The sequence below is a fragment of the Drosophila grimshawi genome, unplaced genomic scaffold (assembly GCF_018153295.1).
Source record: "Drosophila grimshawi isolate 15287-2541.00 unplaced genomic scaffold, ASM1815329v1 contig_80, whole genome shotgun sequence".
Taxonomy (NCBI): Eukaryota; Metazoa; Arthropoda; class Insecta; order Diptera; family Drosophilidae; genus Drosophila; species Drosophila grimshawi.
The window spans coordinates 159,548-187,274 of NW_025063639.1; the positions used below are offsets into that span (position 1 = coordinate 159,548).

A 27,727-nucleotide genomic window follows, 5' to 3' on the forward strand; every position below is an offset into this window, starting at 1 on the left:
TTTACCCTGAACCCAGCTGTTAAATATTGGTAAATTTTCCTATAATAAGTTTTGCGCCCAAATGTGAGCAGGTCTGCTAGTGCACTCATTTCTTATAGCAAGCTCAGGTACTTAAGAGTAAACGAAACGAGCAGCGCATGTTTTTATTCGCAATCCAGAACGGATCCTAGCTGACTGGCAACAAACACGCCCATATACATAAATACATACATACATATGTACAGGCAATCGTAACGGGGTAACGGGGTCTGCAGAATACACACAAAGACATATTGACGCTCGCGTCGATTATCCTGTCTTCTCTTTCTCACACATGTGCTCGCTATTGAAGCATACAGAAAATGCCTTTGCTGCTGATAGAAATGAGATCAATATGATAATATATTTCGACTATAACTTGTATGTTTGGTAACCGATCTTGATAAAATTTAATTATTTATATTTGCATTAATTACAAGATTATGCCTTTCAGATTGTAGCATTTATTGCCATTGGAAATTAAAATGTGTCGATAATCGAAAAACGGAGGCAGGTATCGATAAAATAAACCAAACTTGATCTGAATTTGAAGTCTCTAGCTCTTATAGTCTATGAGATCTGCGCGTTCATACAGACGGATGAACGGACAGACAGACGGACATGGCTATATTGAATCGGCTGTTGACGCTGATCAAGAATATATATACTTAATGGAATCGGAGATGCTTCCTTCTGCCTGTCACATATATTTGTACAAAACCATTATACCCTTTTTACCCATTTTTATTGGGTTCCGGGGAATGAAAAGCAAAACATGCTTAAAATTCGATTAAAGGCCCTCGTCGTGTTTATGGTGCTAAAAACTGTACCAAGCCTAACGGGACCTTGTTTACGCGTTTTAAAACGGTGTTGCTTCTTCTTACACCGATATGATGCATTGAAAGTACCGTTAGTTTTTCCAAGATTTTTGCTTATATGTTTGTTTGAGCCAGGTCGGGTGCGAAACTCGATTAAAAGCAGTCACTTTTTATACTTCGGAAAAGGAAGTATTGCGGTATATGGAATTTCTTTGAGTGGGATAAATAAGTTTACCTATTTAATTAACATTTTATTAGTAGACATAGATTAGTTGCACATAAATATTTAGAATGGGAAAGGAAAACACACTCCAGCCTGAGGAGATAGCTAAGATCCTGGCTTGATACTGGATACTGACAAGTTAAAATTATAGGAAAACTACAACAGACAATGCTAAAGACCCAACAACAAAACATTATCATACAGTTAAAAATCTGAAATTTTACGGACAAAAATTCGGCGCATCTAAAATTCTAATTGGTTTAACGTTACAAGTATCGAAACATCGTGTTCAACCAATTGTATTAAGTAGTAATCGATTGATTGGACAGAAAATTAGGTCAAAGCCAATATTAAGGAAGGCCCACCTCACAGCCAGATTAAATATTGGAAAAGAAATCATTTCCTGTTCTCAGGAGTGGCAAAATGGGTTCTTTGTGTGTTCTTTTCCTACTCTATGCAAATTTAATTCCTTTTTTATTTGACAAGTATTTACAACAACTTTTGTGGAAAAAAAAAACTTTAAAAATTGTATTTTAAATTATAAAAGAAAAAAATAAAGTAAAAAGTATACATATATATACATATATATATACATGTTTTTCTGATTTATTTTCATTCATATACATAGGTAAACTTGCTTATTATGTGCGTCTAAAATTGAACAAATTTTTTATTTTTCTGCCCCGCAAAAGTCTCGCATTAAGATGTAAAACTTGAAGATATATGTATATATATATATGTATAAATATGTATATACATATTTACAGGCACTAGATGTTGCAAGGTAGTCAGAAATAGTGGCCGAAGCTATTTCGAAGTTGAAAAAGCAATAGTGAAAATAAATATGCACCAATAGCGAACGATTTTATCCGCGAATCCTGGCGCCACATGCCACATGCCTATTGGCGGCAATTTTGAGAGTGGCGCCTCCCTTCCACTTGCCCCCTGCCACACCATCACAGCTCTTTTAAGCGGCCACAGGCAAGGCGAAGTCGCGTCGCGGTCGTTGAAAACTTGCACACGCCTACGTGCCTCGCCTCGACTCGACCTCTCCTCCTTTATCTCTCCTTTCTCTCTCGCTCTCTCGCTCTCTCTCTCTCTCTCTCTGTATTAACCGTCATCTTCATCTTCATCTTCGCCTTCGCGTTCGTCCTTATATTCCTTTAGTTGTTCTTGCCTTCTTCGTCTTCTGGGTTTGCTGATCGATTTTTGGAGCGTAGCTAGCGCAAAAATCGGTATAGCTTTTTAATTATTTAATACTATTATATACATATGTACAATGTATATTAACCATTTATTTGAAATCATTCAATTAATATTAATTGAATATATAGTATATGTTTCACATTCCAGTTAATTTGTTAAATTTGAAATTTTAATTTAATTGCCAGCTTTTATTTGAAATCAATTAATAAATATTAATATTTATATAATATTTACAAATAGAATATTTAAAACATTATATTATTTGTTAAATTTGAATTATAAATTAAACTGCTCACTTTTTTTATAAATTGTAATTGTATTTTTCAGTGGGAAACAAATAATATAAACAATGTTAAAAGTGAAATCTTGCAATTTGAATGTTTAATTAATAATTAATATAAGCCATAAGAACTCTAATATAAGAAACAACGCCCTGGCAATAAAAGATATTTTTTATAATCCTGGTTCTTAGAAATTACCGAAATTCTCAATTTTATAAATATACTTCCTCAATAATAAGTTAAGTTAAACTTGTCGCCAAAAAATATTACAAAAATAAATAAAACAAATAGTACAAAATAGATTAAATTAAAAATAAAATTAAAATTAAAAAAATTTGGCTTCGAAATTAATTAAATTTATTTTTTTATCTGGTTGCCAGAAAAGTGGCGAATTTTCTAAAAATTCAAATACGAGGGGCTTTTTCCCTAGGGTTCATTCGGGGACCCATAACTCCCAGGCCTGCGTCTGACTGATCCATCGATTTTATTATATTTCATTTAATTTCAACTAAACTCAGTCGACACAAAAAATACAAAAAGTAAAACATTTAAGAATATTAAATATAAAATAAAATTTAAAATTATATATATAAATTTAAAAATAATAAATATTTAAATGATTTCTGAGGGTATTGCAAAATGGTCCAATATTTGTTGAATGAACTGGGGAAAACCTATAAAAATCCAAAAGATGATACAAAAAGATGAACCTTTGACATGAGCTCATTTTCAGTTTTCTTATCCATTATTTATTTATTTAGACATACTTCAAATACCTATTAAGAAAATATATATTCCCATAGGGGTTGACTCAAAATACAAATAATGATTGTTGCGTGTGTGTATGTGTGTGTAACTCTCTCTTCTGACTTGCTTTGATTTGCCTGTCAGTCAAAAAAACTTTTCAACTGGCTTATTTTAATGAAATAAATTACCGCCGTCTTCAGCGTTAGCCAGTTACGTCTACGTAGAGCTGTTACGTGATACATGTGTTAGGTGTTACGTATACGCAGCGTTGTACAGTCACGCTGCAAAAACGTAGTTCAACATTCGCTCGGGTTTTTTGCCTTTTGCTTTTTTGCGCTCGAATAAAAATGTGTGTGTGTGTATATTGTGTGTGTGTGTGTGTCTATTTTGTATATGTAGCTGTAGTTTCTTGACTATTTTCTTTGGGCAAAAGGCAAACCACATTTCACAGACTTGGCGTCGTCAGCGTCGCGAGTTTTCGCTCATTACGTTGTGTGTGCACACACAAACACACAATCGCACACACACACACACGTGTGTATTACATAGTGGAAGAGACACCCCTAACGAACACGACATCTTGAGGCAAGGGCTGCCCAAATCTGATTGGTCGTTGAATGTTCGCGTCGCGCCTCGAGGCGATGTGCAGCAGACTCTTTTCAACTTGAAGATACCAGCAAGAACAGGAGCGGAGCAGCGGGTGGCAAGACCAGGGGTGTGGCGCGGGGTCGGTTTAAATGGCGACCAACCTCTTGCGTGACAAAGCTGTGAATCTGTCTGAATTTTGCTTCGATTTTCTTTGCGTTTTTTTTTTTGGTTATGCAAGCACGCGAAAAAGTTGACACCCTACTCAAACACACACACACCAATACACACACACATTAAATATAAAACGCTTTCTGAATTTAAAGCCTAGAAAAGACAAGGAAAAACGGCTGCTTTCATTTTTTTTTTAAATTTATTTATTTCTAAAAACTAGCAAAAAGTCCTTTCTTATTTTGAGAATTTTATTTAGCTTTCATTTCATTTTTAAAATTTTATTTATTTCTAAAAACTAGCAAAAAGCTCTTTCTACTGTTAAGAATTTTAATTTTATATTTAGAAATTAGTTGAATGATTGTATTACTTGTTTCAGAATTTTATTACTAATTTATTCTAATAATGTGAGATTTCATGTGTTTGTAGTTTATTTCTAAAACAAAATTACAAAAGGTCCTTACTATTTCAATTCAATTTTAGAAATTATTTTAATCCAGTGATTACTTCTGAAATTTCCAACAGAATTTTTTCGAAATGACAAAAAGTTATAGGTTTTATAAATAATTTCTTTTTTATTAATATAAAATATTTATAAACCAATAGAAAAAAAATCAAGAATAGCTTTCAGAATACCTCTGCTAACAATTCAGATCAGAATTCTAACCAAAAAAACACATCTAAAATAGTAAAAGGATAAATAAATATGTTAAATATACCCCATTGACTACTCTTTGAAATGTATTTCTTAACTATAGAAAAAAATGAAAGCCTAACGAAAAGATATAAAAAAGTATAAAACTTTTTTTTTGGGTGTTTCTAAAATGCCAATAAAATGTTTCTAGATTTCAGTTAGATTTTTCTCAACCTTTTAGAAATTGATATCTTAAGGTTATATCTAAGGTTAGGTTAGGTTAGGTTAATTTACAACGGGTGTCAGCCCGAAGAATAACACACATAGTCCGTGTTTTAAGAATTTGCTTCACATTTCGAAATTATTTTAATGAATATTGTCATTCGAAATATTTATATATCAAATATTTATTTAACGACGGCAAATTGATTGTCCCGCTAAAAATATAGAATTAAATCTAGAAAAACTAGCCGTTGTTTCCTGGTTGGAACTCTCTCTTTATTTAATTAAATTTTTAATAAATTAATACCAAAGACATATATTCATTTTATAATATATATATTTTTTTAAATATTAATTTAATTATACAACACTTAATTTGTGATTTAAATTTTAATTTGAATTTGAATTTGAATAAAAAATCGCCGGGACTTTTCGAGAAGCCTAAAAGTATGTTTCAAAATGTACACCAGCGTAAAATTAGGACAATTGCTGCCCAAATACAAATGGGTTGAGTCCAAATTGAGACACACCTATTGACTGACAGGTGGCGCTGCTAAATTTGAATTGAAACCTTATAGCGTCATCTTACGGTTAGGGTGTGTAAAACAAGGGATATTTGAAATTGGCTTTGTTCAAGGGTAGTTTTATCTTTACTTATAAATACTCTTAAGGTTTTTAATGCTGCAGATGCTGCATTTCAATTGGCTGGTTGTTTGGGTATATTTTCTCTTTGTTTTGCCCCTCGTTGAGGGGAAAGCCGAAGAGCTCTCGCTAAATTCTCTCTCTATACATGAATAGCCACAGATGTGTGTGTGTGTGTGTGTGTGTGTGCGAGCACACTACAATACACAATTCATTTTAAATGCCTGAAATGAATTCCGGCTCGGACTTATTTGTTTGCTTTTTTATCGTCGTCAACATAGAAAAAAAATATAAATAGTCAAATAGAAAAAAAGTTAAATTAAATAAAAAATAAATTGAAAATAAAAAAAATTTAACATTGCTGGGGATCCGTAAACCCAGAAAAACAAGAAATGTGCTTTTAAATGTAAATTAATATATTTGTTTAACAATACTGGGCATGCATTAATTACAATATTGGCATATGCTATAGTCTGTCAGATCCGACAGACCTGTATATATATCTCTTACATACAGTCAGATCAATATTTTTTTGCACATTAGTGTTGATATTTTTCTTAATCATGGTTTTATTTACTATAGCCTAACTTTATTGATTCTTTTCTGAGATACCATCATCTTTCGTGAGTAATCTAAATATAAAATATTGAGCAAACAATTTTGTACAATCTGATCTGATCCCCTCAAGATAGTGATCCACATTTTCTGCAATTTGTGATGATAATAAAATATCTCAATGCCTATCTCTCATTAAAGAAACTCTTAGATTGGGCATAGTTTGCTGAAAAGCTTAAATATAAAAAGCGAAAAAAGTAATTACAATTCTTGGCGATGCCAAATTGAAATATTCTGGTTGATGATTATGATATTAAAATGAATCTAAATTATAAAAACAGTTTTTTATTCCCAAAGAAACATTGGAAAAATATGCATTTTCGAATATATAATATATACATTTTATATATATTTTTTTTTTAATTTATATATAATTTTATATTTTATTTAATTTAATTCAATTATTTTATTATTTTTATTTTTTGTGTCGACTGAGTTGACACTATATAAATAAATAAATAAATACATAACTACATTTGCAAAAAAAGGTAAATACAACATTCTCACAAAAAATGTTTAAAGGACTTATAAGAAAGAACATTATTAACTTAAATTTATGGAGAGTACTAAACAATATATGAAAAATCTACATTGAACAAATTATGTATACATTTTATACATTATGATTATCAATATATACATATTATAATAATCACTATATTCTGCTAAATTATCTGGCTTGTTTAGAGGCATAACATATGTATATATACCAATTAACAGACAGACGTACAGACAGACAGTCAATACTCAGTTTAGGCAGTTGAATGAGTTTGGAGTTCATTCACACGTACACACAAAAACACACACATTTGTACGTACACATGTTTATATCCATTTTCCTGCTTCTTATTCCTCACTAGGCACGTTGCAACCAGCTCCCCCTCCCCCTCTCGAGTGGAAAGTAAGCCAAAGTCAATTTGTTGCCAGTTTGGATCATTTACTGATTAGTTTTGTTCTACTTTGAGATTTTTGAAAATTTCTTGATGAATATGTATATCTACATATATATACAGTCGAATCGATTTAGCCACATCCGTCTGTATGAGCACGCTGATATCTAGAGACTTTAAACTTGGAATGTAGGTTTTCGTATTAATCGCGCAGTTCAAGTTTGCTCAATTTTATCGATAACTGCCCCTGTTTCAAGAATATCGATACATTTCGAATTCTGAAAACAATAAATGCACAAATTCTGTAGAGGCAGAATCATCTAATCAACACATAATATGCATACGCATGCATGTTATTAATCAACTGGCCAAATTTCATAAAGATCAGTTAACAAACATCCAAGTTAAGGTCGAAATATATTATCATATTGATCTCATTTCTATCAGCAGCAAAGGCATTTTCTGTATGCTTCAATAGCGAGCACATGTGTGAGAAAGAGAAGACAGGATAATCGACGCGAGCGTCAATATGTCTTTGTGTGTATTCTGCAGACCCCGTTACCCCGTTACGATTGCCTGTACATATGTATGTATGTATTTATGTATATGGGCGTGTTTGTTGCCAGTCAGCTAGGATCCGTTCTGGATTGCGAATAAAAACATGCGCTGCTCGTTTCGTTTACTCTTAAGTACCTGAGCTTGCTATAAGAAATGAGTGCACTAGCAGACCTGCTCACATTTGGGCGCAAAACTTATTATAGGAAAATTTACCAATATTTAACAGCTGGGTTCAGGGTAAATCGTAGTCGAGCTATCTCGAGTACAGCACTCTTACTTGTTTTAATCTTCTGTAATAAAAAATAAGTCCATTGGCAGACCTGCTTACATTTGGGTGCGAATCTATTGAAAGGGAAATTTTACAATAAAACTATTATATACATATAGAAGAGCAGGGTTTAATAATTTAATTTAAATAACTTCATGTCTCTTGTCCTTTATCGAGTATTCTATAATGATTACAATTGACTTTATCATTTAATAGATACAGAGTCTTCTATTTCCATCATTAAGAATTGAATTTTAAAATTTTTAATATTTTCGCGTGCATTGCTAGTTAGATTTGATCTTAACTAATTCATATTGAGTATTTTTTATTTTGAACTTATTCTGTTTCTTTCTGGTTTTTCCCAATAAATGCCACAAATGTTGCATACATTTTTGCACTTAAATACTTAAATATTTTTAAATTAAATAATATGAAATTAAAAATGAATATTTCAATTGAGAATAAGCTAAGCCATATATATATAGGTTAAAATTTCAAATGCAAAAAATAGGTCAACATTTTTATATTATAAAATAAATATCACTTCCTGTTGAATTGTAAATTAAAACTGATATTATTGACTCTGTTTATTATTTTGTTATCTACAGCATACAATATAAAATCTAACTGAATTTTCTATTTCTGTTTTTATTTATTCATATAATTTATTTTATTTCTGACGATTCTTTACCCAGTTAAACTATTATTATTAATTACAGATGAAATTTTAACATATTATTGAAAGGTCTAACTAAATCAAACACTTTGCTAACAAAATATAAATAAAAATAATTGATCAATTTTATTTTGATTTAATATTAAATTAATAAAAAAAAAATAGTTGCATTTGTTTTATTCATATTATCAAAATTATTATGATTTATTCTTAAGCTACTCAACACTAATTACTAGAAACAATAAATAAAGTGTTGCATTTATTACATTTTTATTTGTTTATTTATTTATTTTTATATGTATTATTATTTTTTAGAAACAATATTTCAAAATTTCGGCTTATTGGTCGACAACGCAGTGAAAATATACTTTTTTCCCTCGTACACCCCCCCTCCCCTCACCATACCCTTCACTTGATAATAAAAAAAAGAATTTGAATAAATAAGAAAAGCAACCACCGCCGACGACGACAGCCCCAATTTTGCCCAGGTTAAGATACAAAGCACAATACGCAAAACAAAAAACGAGAAGAGCAGAAGAGAAATCAGCATACTTTCTCTCATCTCCTCTCATGAACCCATCCCCATCCCTTCATCACTCAAAGACGCTTTTAGTGCAAAACAAAAAACAACGTAACGAAGGCCAGCGTGCAAGAAGAAGAAGCAGAAGAAGCAGTAGAAGCAGAAGCCATAGAAAAATTGCCATACAAAAGGCAGAATGGCCGAGCAAGCGAACAAACGAACGAAGGGCCGAGCCGAGCGGAGCTGAACAGCGAGCCGAGCTTCGTGCGCTGGACGCTGTCGACGCAGCAGAGCTGCTGGGAGTAGCAGTCGTGGAGTGGGAAAGGGGGTTAGCTGTGTACAAGGCGGCAACGACGTCGTCGTCAGCAACAGCGGCATCATCATCATCAACATCGTCATCATCATCATCAATATTTGAATTTAAAATTTCGTATTTTGCAAACACGCGCCATATTTATTTCTTCTTTTGATTTTTCTCGCCTCCCCTGCTTCTGCTTCTTCCTGTGCTTGTTAGTCATCTTGCGCAGCTTACCCCCCCCCTGCCCCTGTCCCACCCACAACCCCACTCAACACCCCTCACTATACCTATACCGTTTTGTTTTATTACGCAAGCATTTTCTACCATTAATAGCCGCGAGGCATTAAATTTTTAAATCACCCGTTTTCTGCTGGGCGAACTGCGAATGGAGTAAGAACTGGGAATGGTGGAAGTGGAACGCTGGGCAACGGGCGATGGCGAATGCTGATATTGATGGTGGTTCGCGAGTGGGTTGGGGGAGGGGGAATGAAAATGGAGGGGGCAGGGGAATAAAAGAGAAGGCGATTTTTTGGGGGAAACGAATTCAATGATAATGTTCTTGTAGCAAGTACAGTCGCGCACTGAAAAAACTAAGCTCTCTGCTTCGTCACTTCTTGAAAAAATAACAAAAAAAATTATAACCAAAAAAAGAATTGACAAAAGTAAATAATTGCTAAAAGAAAATAATAGCCAAAAAAAATAATAGCTACAACAATTTAGGCAACAATTTAGGTATTTAGCGTTAACTTTGGCAAGGATAGCAAATGGATGAAATGAAACAAAACATTTATTAAATAAAGCAAACATCACTTTTTGAGCTATTTTTACAAATAGTAAAAGTAAATCAGAAAATATATAAACAAAGAAATTACAGCTAATGCTAAGATCCATTGTTATTGTGTTTATTTTTATAGATCTAAATAAAACTCTAGTTAAGAATCAGAAAAAAATGAAATAAATAAATAACAATAAAAATTAAAGGAACCATATCTTATCTTAAAACTAATACTTATGCCAAAAATTTGAATAAAATAAAATAAAAACCAAAGAAACTAAAACTTAGCTTGCTTTTTTAATGCTAAAGTTCCTAATTAAAATATACACACAAAGAAACTAGCGTTTAGTTTAAAGACCGAATAGGTATATTTAAAGTATATAGACAAAGAAATGAAAGTTTATCTTTAAGACTCAATGAATGAAATGATGGGCAGTTAATTAATTTATTTAATATCAATTATAGTCAAGCGACACAAAATACAAAAAGGAAAAAAATATATTTTTTTTGTTGTTTGAATATGCTTTTGAGTATGTTTTTACAATAAACATAATGCTGATAATTAAAAAAAATAAAAACTACAATATGATATTTACCAACAATGTTTTATCTTTTCAGTTCTTACTTTAAATTTATTTTTTAAATTACATATTTATAACAAATAAAAATGTTTCTCATGTTCTGACTCCTTCCAAAAATGAAATCATAATATTTACTGGGAACAGAGTATTAAGGACTATTTCTTGGCAATCTTAGGAGGCTGTTCATACATTATACAAATACATAATGATTTTTAATTGTTTTTTTTTTTATATACATTTATTTATTTAATGTCAACCAACTAAAGTCAGTCGACACAAAAAATACAAAAGTAAAAAATTGAATTTAAGTAAATTTTAAATTGTCTACATAGATTAAAAAGTAAAAATTATTTATAGGATTTTTAAGATTTTGGGACTTTTGCTTTCAAATTGTATAGATTTACCACATCAGATATATCGGTTGTAGGGGCGACAGTGGGTGTTACCATTACTATTTATTATCGATCTTTAAAAGTGTGATATTTTCAAAATGCTATGATTCTAGCTGAAAAGCACTGATGACTTAGCTTTCAGATATACAGATATATTGATTTATTCTAAATTTCATTCTAAAAATTACAGTTAAAGCTTTTAGAAATATATTTCTTAATAACAGCAAACTTAAATTTAACTTATAGAAGAAGAAAAAGGGCTAATGCTAAGAATGTTTTTCGGATATTTGGAAACTATATTTATATATTTTATCGATAATCGAAAATCGATAAAGCCATATATCTGCCAAGATTTTGTTTGTGGCTCCGTTGTATGGTGAAGGAATTGAGCCGACATAAAAGTATATACCCCTGAGATATGACGAGTATGCAAATTAGTATCACAGGACGTTCAGGGAGTTTTCAGGTAGTTCCGACTACCCTTCAAGAAGGTAGCAAGTATTTAGGTTGACCCTCCCTTAACCCTCCAGAAAACAGATTGCATTTGAAGGAGGCTGTGTAAATTGTACGGTTTATTGAGTCTGTTGAGGATATCAAGTATGATATGATGATGATGAGGATGAGGTGCAGCAATTTGGAGGCAGCTGTCTGACCGGCTGGACATTTCTGGCCTTCTGGCCCACTGGGAGGCACACCTGGAAAACTGGGTTTCTCACGCATCCCTTTGGCTGACTGGAGAGGAGGGTAAAGGGTTAAGGACAACAGCAGGACAATGCAGGATAGCAGGACAACAGGAACCGGCTTCGAAGAGTGGAAAAGCTGTCGTGGCAAGTATTTAAATTTGTTTACTTTTGCTACATGTGAGGCAAACGGACAGATGAACGGACAAAGGGGGTTGCCATAGCAGTTAGGCCCTGTTTGGTCCTGTTTTGCCCTGCATGGGTCAACAGGACATTTATGCTAATTTTGGCATTGCAAATGCCTTTAACAATCATCGACTACACTCAAAAAAAAAACAAAGCAACCAAGCTACAAAAGTTCAGAAATAAACACTTTTTAAAATTCACAAGAAAAATAAATAAAATTATTAAAATAATTTATAAAATTATAAAGATATTTCGAATATTTCCTTTAAATTATTTTTTTTTCTTTACATTTTTATAAAACAGAAAAAATCGCTTTAACATTAAAATCACCCTGAAAACTAGGAAATAATTTCTAAATATTCGAAAAAGTTTCTTAAAATTAGCAAATGCGATTTAGTTTATTTTTCATATTTTTATTTTAATTTTTTTTTGGTGATAATAATATTAAGATTATTAATAAAATTATAACTGCCCTGAAAACTATAATATATGTTTGTGAAAATAATTTCTGTCTCAGAATGAATTCGAAGATAATATTTAAAGAATTATAATTTTAGTATGATTTTAATTAAATTATATAAATTTATATTAAGCTATATTAATTATAAATAAACAATAAAAGGCTAATTTAATAATTTTAGAAAATTAAAAACGCTACTTAAGAAACAAGAATACAATAATATATATTTGTTTTTAATTTAAAAACATAAATATTAAATTTGTTTCATTGAATAGAATTGAATTTAATTTAGTTGTACTTTTCTGTGTTGTAATTAAATTTTTTATTTGATTATTATTATTATTGTTATTATTATTACAATTATTATTATTATTATTTTTTAATATTATTATTATTATCATTATTACTATTACTATTACTATTGCAATTAAATAAATTATAGAGCCAGCAACCCTTAGAGATTTTCTAAATTTCATGATACTTATTTTTTTGAGTGTATCGAACACTGCGTAAAGGCAAACTGGTCAAACCGGTTAAGTAACTCTTCTACCCGTGGTATCCCTAATGCGTTTCATGTGTGTGTGTGCCGGCCAATGGTCTCTCCCTATGTGAGTGATATTCATATACTCACAATCACATTCACATTCATTCATTCATTGTTGCGAGTAATCTGATTGTGATTCCCCACACGGCAAATGGATCAACCCCATCTGAATTTTGAATGTTGCTGAGAGGACGAGAGCGACTTTCTTCTTCTTCTCCAAACACATGCCACACATGTCTCACACACACACGCACAACTCACATATGTACACACACAATTAAGTAAATGTGGAACACACCAAATATTTTGTAATTTGTCTTTTGGCTCTCGGCTCACTTCGATTTTGACACTGAAGCCGAGCGAACATATGTGCAAAAAAAGGACAAAGCTCCATGATTTATATATAAATTTTAAATATATTACCAAAGTTCAAGTATAAAAATGTCAGTTTTATCAATCTCCTCAATTCTCGAAACAAATATAATAAAAAGAATAATTAAAGTACTAATACTATTTTTTAAATATCAAAATGGCTCAAAAAATAATAATAATTCGAAATAAATAAATAAAATAGAATAATAAAAATCAAATAGTAGATAATGTTATTAAATTCAAAATCAACGACTCAAAAATCGAAATAAATGTACCAAAAACTAATAATAATTAAAATACGACTCAATAATCGAAATAAATATATAAATATTAATAACAAAAAAATAAATAAAATAGTAAATACTGTTGTTAAATTTAAAATCAACGACTCAACAATCGAATAAATGTATAAAAATTAATATTTATAAAAATAAAAATGTCCATTCATAATAAAAATAGACCTATCAACATCGATACATAATAGTTTTATATGTGAAATTTTCGCCCCAATAATCGAAATCAATATATAATAGTTCAGATTTATAATAAATAAAAACACAATAAATTATTCTATTATCAAATAACAATTAAAATAGTATGTAAATCCATAAGTATTTAGATAATAATTAAAAATCTAAATCAATATAAAATAATTAAAATACTAAATACAATATAAAAAGGTAAAATCAACGACTCAAGCCGACCGAAAAAAATGAATATTGATTGTGTTTTCAAAATAAGAATACATGAATAATGTTTGTGTATTTTCAGTAATGAAAAAAGAAAACGTTCGTCATACTAGAATTCAAAATGGGAATTCTAATTTCTGTGAAAAAAATTCAAAAAAAGCTTATAATTTTTCTAGAATTCTACTAGCTAATTTATTTTTTAAAAAAATTGTGTATTGTGAGGGTATAATTTTCGGACACCCAGTTTAATACGAATTAAGTCATATATATCAGATTATATAGCTTCAGTTATTAATGAAATTAAGCAAAGGATTCTATCTTCAGAAGAAATTAGATTATATTTTAAAGAAATTAAATTAAAATCGGCATACCAAATCATCAATATATTTTAAATTGATAAAAAAAAAAAACAGATTAAGTTCGAAATACTTAATCAGTATTATTTCATTTGTATTGCAATTAAATATTCGATAATTATTATTACAATTAAAAATATAGGTATTCTTCTATAAAAAAAGTAAATAAATAAAATAATAGAATAATTTGCTGAAGAACAAAGTTCAAACATATTATAATTAAAGATAAAGGATGTTAAGAAAATCTTATGAGAGAAAATCTTAAAAATATTAAATAACGATTCTCGAATAATATAAATAAGCTGAATACATTCGAATATATATATATATGTTCAAATTATCACTTATCTGAGCAATGCAATAGAATCAAATCAAATCATTTCAAGTGCATTTTCGAGAAGAAGAAGCAGAAGATTGCCATAAATTTTGCTGCCATTTTGCTTTTTATTTTCTCTCATTTTTTTTATAGATTTTTCTGTATATTTAAATACATTTTTGTGTAGCTATCAGCAAAGCTGTATCTCCTTGTTATTGTTTTGTTTGTATTTGTGGATTTGCTTTTGTATTACGAAACGCGCGTGCGAGAGAGGGAGAGTAAGTCAGTGACTGAGTGAATGAATGAATGAGAGTGAGAGAGGGTGGACCTCGAAATGGACGCTACACAATCGTATTTAGTTGTGTGTGTGTGTGTCGCTGCTTTGCTAGGCCAACCATCTTGTTTCTTACAGAGCACGCAATACTCACCACCACACAAGCAGAACAGAGCAAGAAAACAAAAAAAGGAACAAAAAGCGGAACAACAACAAGAACAACAACAAACATGCCAAGGCCACAGTCCGACTTCGAGTCCGAAGACGGCGCACGAAACGAGACGAAACGAAACGAAACGAAAAGAACGAATCCAACGGCAACAACAACAACAACAGGAGTGAGGGGGATGGACAGCCTAGCAATGGCGTGGGTTCGAAAGATGTGTTTAGGAGGAGGGGGGACAGCGTTGATGGCCTCAAAAAAGCCGTGACAACTGCAACTAAAACGGAAACGCGCGCGCTTGCCAAGCATTAGCAAGAAGAGTGGAAAGGAGACGGAGATGCCTGCACCCATATATATATGTGAGCACAACAATGTCAAGTTTTTCGACATAGCAGAAAAATTCGTCTCATAATATTTAGTCAATTTTGTGTTTTATATATTTTTTTGCTCTCACAAATAACTATTGGAGGTTTGTGCTGAATAAAGTAGCAAAAAAATCAAAATTACAGCCAATTACGACTTTAAAAATCGAAGCAACTTAATAAATCTAAATGCAATATAATAAACTTTCTTTCGTTTTTATTATATATTATAATAAGTCTGAAAGGTACTAAAATAATTGTTGTTATTATTTGTAATAGTAGTATTTCTAATATATTTTCTATATACATGTTTTTATTTATTTATTGATTGATTATTATTTATTATTATTATTTAATATAATATATTTATATATTATAGAAAGGTACTAAAATAATTTTCAGCTTGCTTTTATTATTTATTATAATAGTTTTGATCATAAAAAATTCATTTTTTAACTAGTTGTAAGAACTCCATAAAATTGTATAAAAATAGAATAAGAGGAAATACAAGACAATAAAAAATTTTTTTTTTTGCAAAAGAAATGGATAAAGCTATATCGGTATCTTTGTTAAAACGCTTTCATGACTAAAATATCAGTAAATATCTGTCAAAGAATCTTTTTTTTTTAATTTCAGTGCTTTCCTGTGGAGCTTTTGATATTTAATTTGATTGTAGCACTGGGAAAGAAAATATATCTATATCAATATATACACAAGAAAGCGTATAATTAAAAAAAATATATATTTATTATTATACAATTATTTATATAATATAAAAATAATTTCTAATAATTTATGGAGTGCAAAATAAGCAACAGATTACAGTTTATTCTCCTACTAAATGCAGCAATTTATTTGAATTTAATCATTTGAATGCAAAAACAAAAGTTGAGCAAGTGAGAAAGTTGCACTCAGGAGTAACCGACTACGAAATACTCTAATACCACAAATAATACCAGTTGATAACAGGTAACAAAGAACAGGGTGGGTGTAGCCAGGAAATACCAATATTTGAAGGAAATTTTTAAAAATCTACCGCCTAACTTTGTGAATTTTTGAGGGCGGGATTGGGCGTGGCTGAAAAAAATTATAGAAAAGGTTCCCAGTAATATTCCTACCAAGTTTAATAACTGAAGCTTTCAAATTGTGGCAGATTTATCGTTTTTGGCACCAGGATTGAGCGTGGTCCAAAATTTTCCGGATTTTTTAAGGGTTTTACTAGCAATATACCTCTTTAAGTTTGGTAATTTCAGTTTTAAAATTGTGTGAGATATATGGATTTTTAACATAGTTCCAATATTTGGTGACTCTAACCTACAAATTGTGGATGATACGCGCACTTAAAATTTTCGAGCAGTAGTTCCTGGGTGCGGTTATTTGAAGGAGGTTACCAGCATACATATATAAGATAGCCTCGGCATTAGAGTATAAAAATAAATATTTGTTAATTTCTCTTACCCAAAATATAAAAATGTAACTATTTGTTACTCCTTTGCCGCAGCAATTATGAAAATTGTGGAAAATTACGCTTTTCATGCAGAAAAGGAAAATGATTAAATGGAAAACTAGTTCAACACAAAGCTCTGCTATAATCAAATAAATAAATATAAATAATAAATTTGAATCATTTCAGGAGACGATTTCCGAAGTTTCCTGTCAATAATTGTATGTAGTAAGAATAATAACATATACTGAATTTTGATGAAATAAAGAAATGCATTTTAAAAACCAATCTTTAACTAATTATTTGAAATAGTTTCGAACTAAGCTTCTGAAAATTAAGATCTTGAAAGGTATCTTTGTAGCCCAGATTAACTATTTGTAAGTATTTAAAATGAACTTAAGAAAAAAATATTTTATTTAAAAAAATGAAGTATTTTATATGAAATCAACTGTCAATTTTTGTAAATTAAAAACAAAAAGGAAATCCGTTTCGCTTGAGATCCTGAAAAGGTGCATTTTAATGAGGCGTTAAATGATAAGCTATTTTAATTCCTTTAAAATTATATGCAGTAGGTTTGCATTTTTCTAAGCCGCTGATAGTAAGCAGTAATATATCGGTTAATTACAATCGATTAAATTTGGTTAACAGCTTTGTTGCCAGTTACGATTCAAGTTGAAATCAATTTCAATGATTTTTCTTCCAGGCCAAAATTAAGTTTAGCTAACCAAACATGTGACAACTCTATTTAGGAACGATCGGCAAATTATTTATTTCTTGCTTTACGAATAACACAAATAAATTCCCGTTAGTTGAAGTGAGCACAACTCGTCTATATATAAAACTAAAATAATATGATACACATATACGATATATATATATATATGATGTCGATGGTTTTGTTTGTTTTCACATGTTTAATGGAAGAATTTACATGTGTATATATCTTAGTTCTCTTAATATTGATAATAATAATAATATAAGTATATATATATATATATATATATATATATATATATATATATATATATATATATATATATATATATATATATATATGTAAAATTATATTATGTTAAATATTTTACATTAGAATTGCTTAATTGCGTTTTAATACAGAGTACAGAGCAGAGCAGAGCATAGCAGATCAGATGAATATGTATATGCAACTATACATAAACATAGCTCATAAGAAACTTTAATGAATCCGATTGATATATATATATATATAAATATATAAATATAAATATATATATATATGTGTATATTTATATATATACATATGCTATAAGAAAATCTTGAGTTAGATTTGCGACTAGCTTTCTTGAATTTTTTTTTTGCCAGTTTCGCTTTTATTTGTTGACAAAAAATGCGGGATTTGGTGACAAATTCGGTGGCATTGCAATCATATTATTGCCACCTTGTTGCTGCTGCTGTTGGCTTCTCGTGTTTGTGGCATACAATTGTTGCTGAAAACTGTGATATTGCTGCGCGTACTTCAAATCATTCGACGAGGGTCCCACAAAATTGACACCAACGCCAGAGTTGCCACCCAGATTACTATTACTATTACTGTTGTTATTGTTGTTGTTGTTGTTGGGTAAGCCCATCACATTGGGATGTGGCTGCTGCAGTTGCTGCAGCTGACCCGGTGCAAGACCCTGCATGCCCACGTTGGGCGCAACGGGTACCTGACACATGCCACCGCCAGGCATGGGTTTCAAGTGCTGCGGCTTGGACATGGGTCCTGGTCCCTGACCAGGTCCCGACACTTGACCAGGTCCAGCTGCCTGCGCAAACATGGGCGGCGAACTGTTGCAGGAACCGGCGCCATTATTGAACATCACATTGGGATCGCTGCAATCCAAGCCATCCACGCTGCCACCTGAAAACTGCGCCTGCTGCTGGCGATTGAGAAGATTATTGCCACCAGGTCCTGGTCCTGGTCCCTGCATGCGTATGCCGAGGCCGCCATGTTGCCGCATGCCATGCGGACGCATGCCACGCACCATTGCCGCCGCACCCAGACTCAATTCATGGCTAACATCATCATCGAGGCCCGGCAATTGATTACAATTCTGAAAAAAATTCATGCCATTGTTCATTTTTTGCTGCTGCTGCTGTTGTTGCTGTTGCTCGTTGGGTGAGCTCATGTTCATGGGTCCGCCAGGTCCGGGTCCTGGTCCCGGTCCTGGACCTAACATCATGGCAGCGGCCGCATCATGATGTGGCCCAGCCATTTGTGGATTGGCATAGCGTTGCAGGAACTCCAAACTGGGCGCCATGCGCACGTTGCCATTGTTGTTTATATTTCCATTATTATTATTATTTGGGTTATTATTTCCGTTGTTATTCTGATTATTATTTTGCGGTCGCACTGGCATATATTGTATAGTGTTTGGAGTGCTCGCCTTCACCTGAATATTGGGATTGAAATTTGGCCCAAAATTAACGGGCATGCGTCCCATCATCCGAGGGCCCGGCGATGCCAAAATGCCATGAAAACCGGTACCAGGTACGGGCCCGGAACCTTCGCGAACCACTCCATTCGCTAAGGGACTGAAGCCGGCTGGTAAACCAGCGCCCATCTTCGGGTTCAACATGCGCTGACCCATCGAATTGAGCAGCGGATTGATGGGATGACAATTGTTGGGAGCATTATTCATGTGCTCCATTGCCGCATCCAAATTGGGCATCATGCCGCCATGATCCATGCTATTCATATCGATGGGGCCGGGTCCCATCATGTTCATGCCACCGGCTGGATTACCACCAACGCCCGAGACACAGCTCGTCAGCTGTTGAGACATTTGGGCCAGCGATGATATCGGATCAAAGTTCTGCGCCATTTTATTGGGAGGCGGTCGATTGACGCCGCTATTCGGATTTAGGGGCATATTGTCGGAGCGACGGCCAAACTGTACAGGTGGACCTCCAACAACGGGTCCAACAGGTCCACAATTCTGACGCTGCAAAGAATATAGATAACAAACTATCATATAGACAAAATATATAAATTTAGATATATAATATAAATATATAAAAATAAAAATACATTAGAAATATACAAATATAAATATATACAAAAAATGGCTAAATAAGAATATTTTAAACAGCAAAGCTTTTCATACAAAACTCAATTTTCAAACGATCATTCTTATATAATTTAGTGATGCCTATAATAAAATATATAAATACAATATAAATTTATAATATACGTATATAAATATAATTATAAATATAAAGAATAAAAATATATAAATAAATAGCTTAAAAACATTTTTCATACAAGAACTCAATGGTTGATATATGGTAAATATATGATATCTACATGTAATAATCTATAATCTGCCCATCTGTTCCTTGGAACTGCTTAAATTACAAATTTCTGAGGCTGCTTTACATTTGTATTGTATATATAAACTTTTCATTATGTATAACTTTTTAATTATATCTGTAAACAGGGCTTTAACTGAAAAATTGCTTGAAACTAGATTAGAACTCAGTGGGCAGTCTTCCCTGTTGGATGTAGACATGGACATGGAAAGTAGTTGCTTTAAAAAAGCATTATATATATATATATATATATAATGACTGCTAAGATTAAGAAGATTGCTAGCTGGAAGAATATGCAGGCTGGATTATCTAAGAAATCTCCTGAACTAATACGTTGGGTACCTTTTTTAGAGCTTAATTAAAACTTTAGTTAATCAATATAAGAGAATTAAAGTGTATATATAGACAACGAATATTTAATTTCCCTGTCCTGCATTAAAACTGCTCCGGTTCTTCCTGATTATGATAAGATTATATGATTATCTGAAATGACTGGGAGTCACTTGGAATCCCGACTTTCATTTATAAGAGATATAATTTTAAATGATTTGCTGAATATATTGAAAAATATAGTTTGAAATAAAACTTCTACTACAGATATTTACATTAACGTCCATTGGATTGCCATTGGGCCCTTTATATTGATGATTCATGGCAGTGTTTGGATTGCCCTGCAAATGGGCATGAGCATTAAAATTCAAGCCTGGACTCGAATTGGGCAAACGTGCATCCAAATTGCTCGCATCGAGCAAATGATTTCCAGCATTCGAATTTGGATTATTATTACCATTGCCAGGCGAACGAGGACGCTGTGAAGTGGGTCGGGTAATCTTTAAGTCAGCTAAAAGAAATGAAATATTAATATATAGAGATATATAATATATATATCGATATCGACACCGATATGAATACTACCAGTGGAGTTGGCGCCAAACGTATCGAGTTCCTTAGGCGATAGATGAGCCAGCGGCGTACTCGGATTACTATTCAGATGATGATTCAGGAGATTGTTGTTGTTGCCACGATGATGTCGATTCGATGGCGAGCCACAATCGTTGGGAAAACAACTCTTCGAACTGGCTGAACTGGAAGCGGTTGCTGCAACTGCTCCACTTGTGGTGGGCAGCTCCACCATGCTAGGCGAATTTGAGGGCAGACCCAAAGCAGCGCTCGCTGTGCGTGGCGAGGGCAGCGACAGATTGTTGGGACTGGAAGGATTTGGTGATTGGGTCGCAATTGGCACCGATGCCGAACGCTGTGTGGGATGATAAGGGGGCGGCGGTCCTTGCACATTTATATTACGCATGTTGGGATTGGGATTGGAGGCGGTGGCGGAGGAGGTTGTTGGCGGGGCAATGGCAGCACCTGCAGAAGGAGGTCCTGGTCCGGGCATGCCGCGACAAGCTGTCACCGTTTTGCCCACTTTCAGTCGCTCCTCGAAGAACTGTTGCTGTATCTTCGTCCATTCCATGGGCGTAAGCGCATTCTCTTCCTTGTCCATGTTTAGCACACAATTGGAGTTATTAAAATTGGCAATCAACTCCGGTGAATTGTTGCTCATCAAATTCATGTTGACATTGCCAGCTGTAGTCGTGCCTGTTGTTGATGCTGCTGTCATATTATTATTGTTATTATTATTATTTGAATTACTATTTTTTGTTCCACACATCTCGGCAATGACATCGCTAGGCAAAAGGACTTCATTTTCGCCCGTTAGATGTACATTTTCTTGGGTTTTTTGTGCCGCTGCCGCTACAGCTGCCGCCTGATGTTGCAACTGTTGTTGTAGTTGTAATTGTCGCATTTGACCAGCGCTTGCTGCAGCGGCGCCACCTGCACCACTCATCATTATATTTGCCATATTTGCAGCAGCTGCAGCTGCGGCAGCTGCATCATTCGGCAACTTATCATTCTCGGGAAATAATATTTGATTAATCTTCTTCAATTTAGCCATTTGCTCCTCGCGATGCTGGCGTTGTTGCGGCGTTAAATTTTCATCGGGCACTTTAACGCCTTGCAGCGAAATAATATTATTATCCTGACTCAAATCGTGATTGTTGCTGTGGTTGCTGCTGCTGCTGTTGTTGTTGATATTGCTGTTATTGTTGTTGCTGCTGCTGTTGCATTTACCCAAATCATTTCCATCTGTTTCAAGACTATTTCGATTTGCAGGATTTGCATTTCCCGTTTCCCAGCACATTAAATCGCTTTCATTTACCGATACCTCATTTGGAGTCGCCTCAATAAATGCATTTCTTTTGTCCGTTGGATTATTGAAATGATTGGTTTTTGATTTCTGCGTTGGTGGCTGCAACATTTTTGTTAGATTTGGATTTGTATTCGGGTTTAGATTCAGATTATTATTAGGCGATGCCGCTGGCCAATTTTGTGCAACTGACATATTATTACAGATGCCCATTCCGAGTGAATTTTGTCGCTGCAACTTATTCATTTTCATGGGGTTTTTCATGAAGAAATCCTCGAGAAAACTCTTCGTCGCTGGCTGCGTGCAATGATAAGCGATAATCGTTTGAAATTGTCCACTCAAAACCGACTCAGCGCCATTATTCGCCAACTGTGTGGAGAAGACAAATATGTGATTCTGCTGCTGCATATAATCCAAGCAAGTGCCAACGTTGTTCCCACTGTTGTTGTTGCTACTGCTGCTACTGTTGCCCATAAAATTGTTGGCCACACCTGGTGAGGCAACATTGATGCCTATGCCAATGGAGACACCCAAATTGTTTGCACAAGCGGCATTTGAATGATTGGTCACTGTTGGCGTTTCGTTCATGCAACGTTCGGCATCCAATCCAACAATGTCATCAATCACCGATGCGGGTTGCTTTTCCAACTCCATTTTAACTACAAGAAATAGTAAATATATTAATTTCAATTAAAATTAAATATTTTCATTTACTTACCTGGCGTTTCGGCTCGATCGATAGCATTGCTGCTGCCACCTCCGCCAATTGAACCAAATCCGACGGGGGACATATTGGGTGAGAAGTTCTCCTCCTTCTTCATGTTCACTAAGCTGCTCAGCAGATCGGCGGGCTCATCCTTGACGGAAGCCACAGTCGACACAACAGCTCCACAACCGCTAACTGAGCTCACTTTCGTATTGGGATTCGAGTTAGGATTTATATTGGGATTGTTGCCGGCGGCGCCAATTTGACTTTGTCCTCCTTGTCCCTTTTCAAGTGAGGAATTTCCGCCAGATGATGATAGCTTTGAAGATCCTGTTATATATATATATATGATATGATAACAATATAAGAATATATATATATATATTGGTGTCTAGACTCAAAAAACACATTCTTCAAAAGGCCCAAGATAATAACAATAACTGTAGTGCCCAGACTACTAATTACAATATAAAATAATTATTATAATAAGGCTACAGAAATTAATTGACTGAGTTTAATCAGGAAATTCAGGGATGACTACAACTATTACAATTACAATACAATAATTATAATAGTAGAGAATAAGAATTAAATTTTTACCGCCGTCCTCCTCCTTAATGCTGGTGCTGCCTGCTTTCTGGTTCTTCTTCTTTAGCAGATCCTGTTCCTGCTGGTGCAGATCGCTTTCCGCGTTGCTGTTGTTGCTGCTGTTGCTGTTCGTACTCGAATGCTCGCTGGCATTGTTGCTGCTGTTATTGCTGATGTTTGTTGGTGAGTTGAGGCTGCTGCTTGAATTCTGTCGGGAATCCGTTGGAGTTACTGAAGGTCCGCTCGTATTTGAATTTGTTGGATTTTTATTGCTGTTGTTGTTGCTGTTATTATTATTACCGTTGTTGCTATTGTTGTTGTTGGTATTATTATTATTGTTGTTGGTGTTGCTTTTGGCCGTAGCGCCCGTCTCATCTGACATGGCCTGATTTTGATTGGTGGCGTTTTCTAGAAATTCGACATAAATAATTAAATGATAGACAAATATGATAGAAAATGAATAAATTTATTTTTATATTAATAAATAAACAAAAAAAAATATATGTATTTAATTATTTAAATATTTATTTGTTGCTATCCTGGACATCCCATGTCTGGAAAGACAAGGAATGGAAAATGCAACACTCACGGTTATAAGACGCCGAGAATCCCTCGCCTGGGCTACTCAGAGCACTGGACATGCCTCAATGCTAGAAGGGACGCTGATCATCCCTTCAAAAACAGAGTACTGCGTGCCAGTAACGCAACTGGAAACTCCATTCAATATATACTTCCCTCAAAGGGAGGAATGGTTTCATGGCACCCCCGGTCTTTTTTACAGACGGCTCCAAGCTAGACAACCGCGTAGGCGGAGGAGTCTACTCCGAGCAACTCAACATACCGTTATCCTTCAGCCTTCCAACACACTACAGTGTCTTTCAAGCTGAGGTACTGGCCACAAAGGAAGCTATAGACTGCCTAGAAACGTTCAAAGTTAGACCTAGCAATATAAACATATATATTGACAGTCAGGCAGCAATTAAATCCATCAGCTCGATATCTTCAAATTCGATATCAGTAACAAGCTGTCGCAAATCTCTACACGAGATGGCAAAACAGCATGTTATTACTACATTAATAATTATGTTGTACTGGCTGGGCGGCATTCATGCCAACAGACTCCAGATGCCATACAATGACTTTTGCAGAAGCTGCAAAGACGAGGAGGAAGTGGAATCTCCGGAACATTTCTTCTGCCACTGCCCAGCTTTCCAGAAAAAGGCTGGAAGTCCTGGGAAACTACTCCCTAATTGATTTAACTTCGACATATAGCGAAATTCATCAACACATCTGGCTGGTCAAATGTTTGAATGTTAGAAATGCTTTGGAGGCACGACAGCAGGAGGACCCAGTTTACTCTCAGTTTACTTACTTAAATAAATATATAAAATAGTCTTTTATTTTAATTAAATACAAAAAATAAATATTGCTAATTAATTTATTTAAATAAACGTTGATTATATATTTATTTAAATAAATATACAATAAAAAAAATAAAATAAATACTTTTATGCCTATTTATCTATTAATATAAATGTATTTAGTTTTATTTATAAATAAATCAAAAATAGATGTATGTGTACTTATTTAAATTGAAAGAAATAAATGTTGTATATAATATGTAATTTATTTATTTGAAAAATTCGTTAAAAATAAATAAATGTGTATAAATTAATAAATATAAATAAATCAATATAATTAATTATAATAATAATCAAATAAATTAACAAATTTTGTTTTTTAAACAAATAAATAAAAATAAATAAATGAATGCTTATTTATTTATTATTATTTTCTTACCTGGCAATAGAGTGGAAAACGGTTCGCTTTTTACCTTAACCGTGGTTGTTGTTGTTTTTGCTCCTATTGTTGCTGCTACTCCTACAGCTGCTGCTGATGTTGTAGAGGCTGCATCAGTTGTTGTTGCTGTTGTTGTCGGTGATTGGCTAGCACCTCCCGTTGTTGTGGACAGCATTCTCGCTACGCTTGCCTTGCATGGATTTTTGAACACAAGATTTGTGTTCTATTCGCTTTTGATCTCTTTCTTTGCTTTATTTGATTTTATTTTGTTTAGTATTTCTCGCTCACACTCCCTCTCTCTTTATAATTATATGTATTTCTCTTGCGCCCAGCTGCATATTAGATTTATGGCATTTTTCCACTTTGGAGCCTTTTTTCCTGCTCCTTTTTACGCGTTTCTGTTTTTCTCAATTTACTCTCATTTAAATGTAATACAAATTACATACACTCATTTATATATTTATATTTATATATCCATTTATATATATACATATATATATATAGATATTTATATTTATATATATATGCATGTATGTTTGTATGGATTTGTGTCTGCTCTTATTTGGATTTGTAATTGTATATAAAGGCGAACACTCAAACAAAACAACAAAAAGAAAATTTCTGTATACATACAAAACACACACACAAACACAAATTCACTCTCACACACACTCAGGCAGTTAATATGGCACAATTATTGTGAGAAAAATTTGATTCTTTCCAACGATGCACAGCAAACATTTCAATTATTTTCGCATAGATTTTGCCATAATATGTTGTGCACTTAATTAAGGGTTGTGGGTAGAATTTGTGTGTATTTTCAACTTGTAAATAAAAATCGCGTTAGCCACTTTGGCATGCTCTTTCTATAAAATATGCAAACCGTGTTGCAAAGTGCCAAAAACACTATTTTGGTAATAAGGTGTCAAGAGACGTTACGACGGCATGACATACCAGGTAAATATTAGTACGTATAGTATTCTATTGAGTCATTTCACTAATCTATTTATTTATGTAAGTTGCACTACTGTACTAGTTGTATAAAATATGCCATCTGTGCTCAAAAATACCAGAAGTACTATTAATATTTATTATATTACTATGGTAATCGTATGGTATCGAGCGACGTTACGACTGGAATATGTTCGAGTACATTGTACCGATTCATTTCAGTTTCTTTGATAACACATGCACTATTATTTTTTATTGTAATATTATTTAAATTATTATTATTATGGTAACGGAGTGTATTTCAGGTACTCATTTTTGTACTAAGGCTGAGAAATATATCCATGAACAAGTAGTCGGGAAGTAAGTATCGAGTCGTTGCTTGATAGCGATAGATTGATGGCAATTTAATTTAGTGTATAATAAGAATAAAATCAATTAAAACTAAATGATGTATTAATAACAGCGTTAATAGATAAATATTGAAATGATTATTTATCGGAAATGTACACGTCTTCGATTAATCGCTTTTTAAGCAGTCTTGCCAACTATCGATTAAGAAAAGAATGGACCGACAAGAAAAAATACCAACAAAATATAACCCAAAAGGAATTAAATATATTTGTGTTGATTGGGTTGATAATAAATTCAATAGTATTATATATTGTAACACGTCCAGTGTTTTCGCAGTGGGCAACCTCGGCTAGCTCAGTATTCCCAGAGGTGGGTGACTCCAACCCTGCCCGTGGACGGTACAGATTAAAAAAAAAACTCGACCTACACAACACCACATAAAGACCTACATGCACACGCAAAACAAACGAAACAGCTGACGGGCCTGGTGTTTATGGCCACGACGTACCCGCCCTTCCTGCAATGGGCCTGCACGGATTCGATTTGCCCATCGCCCTTTAGTTGTAGTTGACGACTAATTTATTCCATGCTCACGGTGATTCTCCCCTGCATTTAACTCTTTCAAAAAAATGGATTCCGCAATTTGGCAAAAATCCGGACGCCGGATTTTGTTGACGAACACGGTTAACTTAGAAATTTAAATTAATATTAGATGTGTGAATAAATAAATACATTAACATAAATAACGAATAGCTTAACATAACATTCAACAAATTTGGTTAACCTAACATTCAACATTTACATAAATATACTGGAGGAGGGGTGG

At 33.2% G+C, this 27,727-nt stretch overlaps 1 protein-coding gene across 1 annotated transcript; it reads right to left on the bottom strand.

Moving 5' to 3' along the window:
- Window positions 1–18,225: 18,225 nt before the first annotated feature.
- On the bottom strand, window positions 18,226–26,454 carry LOC6570324 (protein BCL9 homolog). The gene is made up of 7 exons (XM_001996535.3): window positions 26,272–26,454; window positions 25,600–25,997; window positions 23,812–24,207; window positions 23,224–23,541; window positions 21,215–23,164; window positions 20,905–21,140; window positions 18,226–19,932 (listed from the first exon to the last, which is right to left on the bottom strand). The coding sequence occupies exons 2-7, from the start codon at window positions 25,772–25,774 to the stop codon at window positions 18,316–18,318; spliced, it is 4,692 nt and encodes a 1,563-aa protein (XP_001996571.1). The 5' UTR covers window positions 25,775–25,997; window positions 26,272–26,454; the 3' UTR covers window positions 18,226–18,315.
- Window positions 26,455–27,727: the final 1,273 nt, after the last annotated feature.

Bases quoted from the DNA above. Each gene is read 5' to 3' on its own strand.
- LOC6570324 (XM_001996535.3), bottom strand. From the start codon at position 25,774: ATGCTGTCCACAACAACGGGAGGTGCTAGCCAATCACCGACAACAACA. The intron at 23,165-23,223 runs GTAAGTAAATGA...TATTTCTTGTAG, and splicing joins CGATCGAGCCGAAACGCCAG to TTAAAATGGAGTTGGAAAAG. The intron at 21,141-21,214 runs GTAGTATTCATA...CATTTCTTTTAG, and splicing joins GTTTGGCGCCAACTCCACTG to CTGACTTAAAGATTACCCGA.